General features: G+C 36.1%; 1 protein-coding gene across 1 annotated transcript; it reads right to left on the reverse strand.

Annotated features, from left to right (window-relative positions):
* Nucleotides 1-5,263: 5,263 nt before the first annotated feature.
* On the reverse strand, nt 5,264-6,926 carry LOC107931997 (protein ALP1-like). The gene has a single exon (XM_016863938.2). The coding sequence runs from the start codon at nt 6,844-6,846 to the stop codon at nt 5,371-5,373; it is 1,476 nt and encodes a 491-aa protein (XP_016719427.2). The 5' UTR covers nt 6,847-6,926; the 3' UTR covers nt 5,264-5,370.
* Nucleotides 6,927-9,430: the final 2,504 nt, after the last annotated feature.

Genomic DNA, 9,430 nt, shown 5'->3' on the forward strand with positions numbered 1-9,430 from the left:
GCTACTGTAGATTGTAAGGTAGACTTCCAACTCATTGGGGCTTTCGCAAGAGTAAACAAATACCCCGTAGTTGAACGACGTTTATCTAAATCACCAGCAAAGTCGGAATCAACATATCCAACTACAAACTGACCAAGTGCTTTATCCTGTTCAAAAATTAAACCAACATCTACGGTTTTTCGAAGATACCGTAGAATCCATTTCACAGCTTGCCAATGTCCTTTTCCAGGATCATGCATATACCTGCTCACAACTCCAACAGCTTGTGAAATGTCAGGCCTCGTACACACCATCGCATACATCAAACTCCCAACTGCATTAGCATATGGGACTTTCGCCATATATTCTCTTTCATCTTCAGTCTTCGGAGATAATTGAGCACTAAGTTTCAAATGAGAAGCAAGTGGGGTACTTACATGTTTTGTGTTTTCATTTACACCAAAACATTGTAATACCTTTTTCAGATATTGCTTCTGATTTAAACAGAGCTTGCCTCTCGGTCTATCTCTACTTATCTCCATGCCGAGAATCTTCTTGGCCTCACCTAGATCTTTCATCTCAAACTCTTGATTCAACTGAGCCTTCAGCTTATCTATCTCATTTTGGCTCTTCGAAGCGATTAACATATCATCAACATACAAGAGTAGATAAATGAAAGATCTGTCATGCAGCTTCTGCAAATATACACAATTGTCATATTTGCTTCTTGTGTACTTCTGCCTTCTCATAAAGCTATCAAATCGCTTGTACCACTGCCTCGGGGATTGCTTCAATCCATATAGCGATTTGTTCAGCTTACAAACCCAATTTCTACCACCAGCATCTGTGTATCCTTCTGGCTGAGTCATATAGATCTCCTCTTCTAACTCACCATGCAAGAAAGCCGTCTTAACATCAAGTTGAGCTAGCTCCAAATTCAACTGTGCTACCAATGCCAACAAAATTCTAATGGAGGAATGCTTCACAACAGGGGAAAATACATCATTGTAGTCAATTCCCTCCTTCTGAGCGTAGCCTTTAGCTACCAATCTTGCCTTGTAGCGAATATCCTTCTTGCTAGGAGATCCATCTTTCTTTGCGAATACCCACTTGCATCCGATTGCCCTTTTACCTTTTGGTAATTGCGCCAACTCCCAAGTATTGTTCTTCCGGAGAGACTGTATTTCTTCATCCATGGCGCTTTTCCATTTATCACTTTCTAAGCTTTGCATTGTTTCTTGATAAGTGATAGGAATATCATCAACAACGGGAAGGGCGTAGGCCACCATATCAGTAAATCGAGCAGGTTTACGAATTTCTCTCTGTGGCATTGCAACTGCAACTGGTTCTGGTGTACTTAGTGGTTCTTGGGTCAGAACCTCTTCAACCTCTAATTCCTCCATTGTGGCTGGAGAATTAGACTTATTAACTGGGCAAATCCCCATCTGCTCAAACTCCACCTGTTTTGGAGTACACTCCACCTGCTGTGGAGTATAGCTCGTCTGAATATCTTTATCTACTACCTTTTTCAATGTGGCAAATTCATCAAAGGTAACATCTCTGCTACAGATTATTTTCTTTGTGCTTAAGCACCAAAGACGAAATCCCTTCACTTTAGAAGTGATTCTCATAAAGAGAGCTTTCTTTGCCCTCGGATCTAACTTTGACTCCTTCACATGGTAATATGCAGTGGATCCAAACACATGTAAGGAATCATAATCTGTAGCCGATTTTCCAGACCATACCTCCATAGGAGTTTTTCTTTCTAATGCAGATGATGGCAAACGATTAATAAGATGACCAGCGTATGTCACAGCCTCAGCCCAAAATTGCTTGCCCAACCCAGCATTGGACAACATACATCGAACTTTCTCAAGAAATGTTCGATTCATACGCTCTGCCAATCCATTCTGCTGTGGTGTATCCCTAATTGTGAAGTGTCGAACAATACCATAGTCTTGGCACACATCGAAGAACGGATCACTTTTATATTCCCCTCCATTGTCCGTCCTAAGCTGCTTGATTTTCTTGCCAGTCTAGTTTTCGATCATAGTTTTCCATTTAAGAAAAACTCCAAGCACTTCATCTTTAGTTTTCATGGTATACACCCAAACTCTTCTGGAAAAGTCATCAACAAAAGTAACAAAGTAGTGTTTTCCTCCCAATGAAGGTGTCTTGGAAGGCCCCCACACATCTGAGTGAACATATTCTAAAATACCTTTTGTATTATGGATAGCAGTACCGAATTTCACTCTCTTTTGCTTTCCCAGAACACAATGCTCGCAAAATTTTAATTTGCAAGCCTTTGCACCTTTCAACAATCCTTGCTTTGCCAGAATTTGCAAGGATTTTTCGCTGGCATGTCCCAACTTCATATGCCACAACTGTATTGAGTCCAATTCTTTATTGCCGGAAGCTGCAGCGACTGCTCCAATAACTGTACTACCTTGGTAGTAATACAAGTTATTTTTCCTGATGCCCTTCAATATCACAAGTGCGCCAGATGTCACTTTCAAAATCTCATCTCTCATAGTAACAACTGAACCATTGGATTCCAAGACTCCCAATGAGATGAGATTTTTCTTCAAACTGGGCACGTACCGAACATCAGTCAGAACTCTGGTTGATCCATCTTGATTATTTAATTGGATTGAACCTATCCCAACAGTTTTACAGGCATTGTCATTGCCCATATAAATAACTCCTCCATTTAGTTCTACTAAATCAGAGAACCACTCCCGGTTAGGGGACATATGAAAGGTACAACCCGAATCCAATATCCACTCATCTGATTGGAACGACGATGATGATGCAACCAGTGATAGTTCAGAGTCACTAGTATCATGCTTTGCAACACAAGCATCTACAGCAGCTTTTCCCTTATTCTTCAGCTTTGGACAATTTTTCTTCCAGTGGCCTTTCTCATGACAAAAAGCACATTCATCTTTCCCGAGTCTGGACTTTGACTTTGATCTCCCCTTTTGAGTTTTCTTCCGAGTGTATGAACGACCTCGGACTACTAAAGCTTCTGTATCTCTGATTGAGTTTTTCTGTTTGTCCTTCTTTCTCTGTTCATAACTGTATAAGGCCGCACAGACTTCGCTCAGAGATATATCACTCCTGCCATGAAGTAGAGTAGTTTCTAGGAACTCAAACTCCTCAGGAAGTGACCCCAACAGCATCAAAGCCAAATCTTCATCTTTGAATGTCTCATCCATATTCAGCAAATCAGTGACTAACTGATTAAATTTGGTGATATGATCATTCATTGTGGTACTTGGGACGTATGTGAAGCGAAACAGTCTTTTCTTCAAGTGGAGCTTATTTTGACTGTTTTTCTTCAAAAAATTTTCTTCAAGTGCCACCCACAACTTATTTGCAGAAGTCTCCTTTGAAAAAGCATACCTCTGCTCTCGAGAAAGGCATGATCGAATTGTGCCACATGCCAACCGATTGATCGCCTTCCAATCTTTCTCCTGTACATCATCTGGTTTCTCTTCATCAATGGCAATGTCTAGACCCTGCTGAAAAAGGGCATCTAGAACCTCACTTTGCCACATACCAAAATGGCCCATGCCATCAAAGATCTCCACGGCCAATCTTGCATTTGCAATTGTCGGTCTTGTCCACATGGACGATGTTGAAGCTCCTACACCGACCGTTTTCTCCATAATCTTTCAATATACCTAAGGAAATCTTTTCTGATGTGGAAGATCAGTTTAAACTGCAACCACAGAGCATACTACGATTAACCTTCGGCTCTTGATACCACTTGTTGTTCCAATAGGGTCGGAAGCGTGTAAATTATTGTACTAAAAAATCACACAAAGTTCAATTCCCAGGGAAGAGAGGTGGATCACATGGATCTCTTAAATACCAAGTCTTTCCTTAGACAGAATATCCCTTCTATAGTAATTTAATAACATAATTAAATACTACTATTATACCCTCAAATATTGAAAGAAAAATAGGACAAGAAAGAACACAAGAGATTTAACGAGGTTCGGTAAATTATACCTACGTCCTTGGGCACTAACTCCAGATGATAACTTTACTATCTCCAAAGTATTACAAACAAATAGAATTCCTTAAGAATTCTCAAATGGGAGAAGAGAGAAAACTAAGAGAGAAAGATTGGTTGGGATGGTTGAAATGAGAAATGGTTAGGCCTATTTATAGTTGAGGTTCAGGGACTAACTTGCAAATGGCCTAAAAAATTAGGGACCAAAATTGCAATTATCCCATTCAACTTTAAACAACTTGCCTATCACTTTTTTTCTTTCGGTGCCACTTGCACCTCCCATTTTTGACTTTTCAACCCCTTTTTAATTTGACTTATCAACAGAAGTCACTAGTGTAATATTTTGAAATAAAAAAATAAAGTTCACTTGGTAGTCATGTAACACACACAAAAAAAATTGTAATAAACTTAAATTTAATAGGATAATTTTAGCGATGTTAACAATTAAACTTATATTTTTAAATCCCAAAAGTAGACAGACTAATCTACTAAAAATAAATTAGAGAACTAAATTTCAAATATATGAAGGGTATAGGGACTTGGAACATATTTTAACATTTAATTTGTTTTCTACCTTTTACACCTTAATTTAGCCCCTTCTTTCTCTAAATATTCAAGTTCAATGAATTAATTTTGTTATATCAAACTTTGCTATTAGTATTGCAATATGCATAAGTTGTAATTTGATTATTTTTAATCCCTATACTTTTTCAAATTTGAAGTTTCAGTCCTAACTCAAAACGGTAGCCATTAAATCCATTAACTAAAATAACATGATTTTTTGTGAGTATTACGTGAAAATAACAAGTTAAAAATACACATATAATAATGTTTATCATTAAAATTTTAAAAATAGCATAACTTAATTTAACGAATACCATTTCGTTAAGACTAAACTTTCAAAACTTTAAAAATACAAATTAAAATACATAACTCAAATATGTAACTTACACTTAGTACAATGACTAATAAACAAAATTTAACCTTAATGCACTCGAAGCCCATTTGTTCTACCAGTCCCTCTCACTTAGATACCACATGTATTATTGGGTTCAAATTGGATTAATCAATTAAATCGATTTAACTAAAAATTGATCGATATATCTTTTTAAGATTGAATCAATTTTTTTATTAAATCATTCGGAATAGCGGAGATAAAAAAAATGATTAAACAATTTGAATATGTTTATAAATTTTTAATAATATATTTTTTATTTAAATATTAATGAACTGATGTGAAACTAGTTATAATAAATAAATAAATAAATCTAAAAATGATCTTTTATTGCAATAGCAAAAAAGAATTGATCAACAAAATATCTAAATGAATAATACACTATTTTCTTACCCAAAAAAAATCAGTAATAATACTATAATAAAAAACCAGGAGCACCACCAACACCATGGTGCAACAAATTATGAGCAATACTATCCCTAGCTTGTGCAGTAGCCATGGATCTCAAATTATTCTCAGCTATTACTTCATCATCAAATACCTCAAATTTCAACTCCCCCTCCATTTCTTCCTGCCTCATCTCACAAATATTATGCAAAACGCAACAAGCTCCGAGCACCGCCGGTAATTCTTGAAGTTTAATATCCATTCTCTTCTGCAAAATCGCCCATCTCCCTTTCAATCTTCCAAACGCTTCTTTTCCCAGTTTTTCAATCTCATAAATCTTTTCATTGAAAGCGTGTTGAGCCCAAGTTAGATTTTGATGTGTGTAAGGAACTAAAACCCAATCCATTAATGGATACATTTTGCCACCTACTACCCAAAGATCTTTCAATTGTCCCATCGTGGCTCTTTGATGAAACGCTGAATTGGAAAGGACTTGTTCATCGGACATTGAACCTGGCCAACCGATGCAAACGTCGGTGAAAACGCCGGTTGAATCGATGATGCCTTGGAGAGTGATTGAATACGATGTTTTTTGGGATCTTTCGGTGTGTTTCTTGTTGAAATAGGCGGCGACGTTGGTCTTCGGAGAAATGATCGGAATATGGGTTGTGTACATTGAACCGCATACGTTTGGGATTCCGGCGATGGACTCGAATTCGTGTTTGAGTTGTTTTATTTTGTTTTCATCGGGCCATTGAATGTATTTCGGCATTAGAACCGTTTTAATGGCGGTACAAACCTCCAGAACAAGCTTATGGCAGGTTGAGATCCCTAACCCGAACTGTTTCGACACCATTCGAAGCGGTTCACCTGTGGCCAACCGCCAAATACAAACCGCAACGCGTTGACGAACCGGGATAGCGTCACGGAGCATGGTGTTTTTTTTCATCACCGCCGGTTCAAGCTCCTCGCAAACCATATCGAACGTGTGTTTACTCATTCGGAACGCACGTTTGAATTTCTCATCGGGAAAATCCGGATGATTACACTTCTCCCACCAATCTTTAGATCGTGATTTCACCCATAACCTCCGTTGATGTCCCGAACCACCGCCGGCGTTATCGGAAGTAGCTGAAACCGTCGAAGAAGTACCGGCGATCGAACCAGATTTACGAGCTCGCTTCTTTCTGGAATTACCCAACTCTTCTTCCATTTCAAAACCAGTAATTTCTTCAATCTTTGCTTCAGCTTCAAAGAAAGTTTCAAATCCAGTCAGCCATTGATGCTGTTCTTGCTCTTCCTTCGCTCCCTCGTCTAATAGCAAACTCAATAAGTCTTTAAACCCATTGTTTTCTTCATTGACCAAAGAGTCATCACTAACTTTTCTACTCATTTTTTTGTTGTTCCCATTGAACCCATTTTCCATTTCCTCAGAGAAATCGAAGCTGCTATTATTATAAGAAAATTCTTGTTGAGAAAGGAATGTGAAAGAACCCATTTCCATTCAAACAAAAATATTATAATAAATGGCTTGATTGACGAAATGTGAAAGCAAAGATGAGTTGAAAATATATATAAATATGAAGGTGGGAACGGTGGGAGGTTTCGTTTTTGTTTATATACGTATCGATGGCTTTACGCGGTTAGGGATAAGGGTGGCGCTAAGGAAGCGCGTGGGGAACAATGGTGTGAAACGCGGGAGAGTGTCACATTGATTGTGACTTTGACTTTTCTTCTTTACGTGGATTGCCTTTTTTGTTAACGGTTTTCAGCTACAGTTATTTGAGTTTAAACTCGAGTTTTATAGATATTATTCTCCTTATATGTCAAAATTACAATTGATAAATATATTCATCCAACATTCAAATTCGTAAATTCTAAAAAATATTAAAATAAAATGGATAATAAATTCAGATATAATTCATTATCCATTATTAATAAAAAGTAAAACAAATTTAAATAGTAGACATATAAAATAGAAAGCAAATTCAAATAGTAATTATATGAGAGTTTATATTTGCATTCTTTCCAAATATGTTGCACATAATAGTTCTAATATTATTTGAATCTCTCGTACCCAAATTTAAGAAAATAAAATTAAATATCAATAAATATCCGAAATTGATCTATCAGTTACCATCCTTAAATCAAGCTCTACGTGGAAGCTTAAAGTTATGTATAATAGAATTAAAATTTCGGCACATGACATTTTCATAACATGATTAAAAATGTTATGAAAGCATGTTTAAAGTCCAATCACATTTTATCTTTTACATTACAAAAATGACAAATTGGCCTTTCTGTTGAAAGTTTTAATTTATTTCTATTGTTAAAAATTGATCCCTATAGCTATATGTCAGTAAAAGGTACATGTTGCACGTCACATGTCACTATTTAGTTATTCCATCAACTATGACAATTTTTAACTTTACAAACGGATGAAATTTTTAATAAAAAATACAAATTTACTCTTTAATCTAATGTATAGATATTAATTTATTATTTTTTAATAGAATAGACAAAATGCAAACTTCCATTATACTTTTAGCTTATAACATCATGTTGTGACTCTTGCTACTGTATCTAATTTCATCGCTACCGCTATTTCTACACTAATTACAACAAGTCCTAAGTCTAGTTTATATCAAGTGAGTCAACAACTTATTTTAACGTTTAAAATCTTTTTATACTTCTATAATTAAAATTAAACGAAATAATTAAAAATATTTTAAAACTATTATAATTCATTCACTTGAAATAAATGAAATAAGGTTTAATGTTTTTTAAATTGAATCAATTAAGTCATCGATTCATCGTTGGTCCAGTTAAAAAGTTTTTTTTTTAATTTAAAAATTAAATTTAACCCCTCCATACCAATTCCGCATCTAATCGGTTCAAAAGCCACTCATGTTTGGTTGTGTGTGGGTTCCGAGACCATTCATTTGATAGAACTTCCAAATCAATGGAGGCTGAGGCCAAGGCCACAACAAGGAGACCGAGACCATCATGCTCATATCGCAATCCGGAACTATCTGAGCAGCAAGCAATCCTTGAAAGAGCTGGTAAATTCCTTATTTTTCTCCCTATTTCCATGGGCATCTTTGCCAAGCAATATCTCAATGTATGTTTATTTGCATGTTATCTTATTGCAACAGTGTTCCATATTGCAGGTGTTCCCTACACAGTCAATCGGGGAGACCAGCGATCTTTACACGAGAGCCCGATGCAAATGCACTAGAATTTCACACAAGGCCTAAGATTCTCTAGCAATCAAAGCCTAGATTTCCAGAGAAATTCATACAACTTTTGATATGCTCATGTAACCGTATCATGTTTGTGTTATTATCATGTGTCGTGTTCTAAACAATGAAAAACCGAGAGAGCTACATCCATACCGAAGTAAACCACAAGAAAAATCTTAAACATTAATGGAGTCCATAGAACAATATGCATTGTCAACAGTAACATTGTATTTTGACTAAGCAATTAAAATCTCAGCATCAAAAGCTGAAACATTCGTACCTATAGGAGTACAAGACCGAGCTCCGATGGTCTCAAAGCATTTCGTATCCGATACAGCGAAACTCACTTTGGTCTTTAGTGAAATGGTGACAGTGAATAAAACAGTATATTTGTTTTCTTGTTACCCAAACAAAATGACGGCTTTCTCTTTTCTCTTTTAAAGCTCCGGTGTGAGCCCAAATCGGCCTCCAGGTGTGGTTAAGTAAATTAAAACGATATAAATACGAGAAAAAAAATATAATATAATAGATACAGTAATCATTATTTTGCCTCATCATGTCTTGGTGAAATATAAGTTCTCGTTGAAATAAGATTTAGATAAACTACTAAAATAGTCACTCTTATTTGCCTCATGTTACATTTTATTCACTTATGTTTGAAATGTTACATTTTAGTTACTTACGTTATCGTTTTGTTACGAAATGATTACTCTGCCGTTAAGATCTGTTACCTCACAAACGGCAGTCCGACGTGGCAGTTAAAATGAGTTTTAAATGCCAACGTGGATGTCCAGTTGTGATGAGAAAAGTTAATTTTTTTTATTAAAATAGAATACAAAATTTTGC

The sequence above is a fragment of the Gossypium hirsutum genome, chromosome D13, assembly GCF_007990345.1.
Source record: "Gossypium hirsutum isolate 1008001.06 chromosome D13, Gossypium_hirsutum_v2.1, whole genome shotgun sequence".
NCBI lineage: Eukaryota > Viridiplantae > Streptophyta > Magnoliopsida > Malvales > Malvaceae > Gossypium > Gossypium hirsutum.

What these genes read in the sequence shown, in the direction of transcription:
- LOC107931997 (XM_016863938.2), bottom strand. Translation starts at nt 6,846, where the DNA reads ATGGAAATGGGTTCTTTCACATTCCTTTCTCAACAAGAATTTTCTTAT.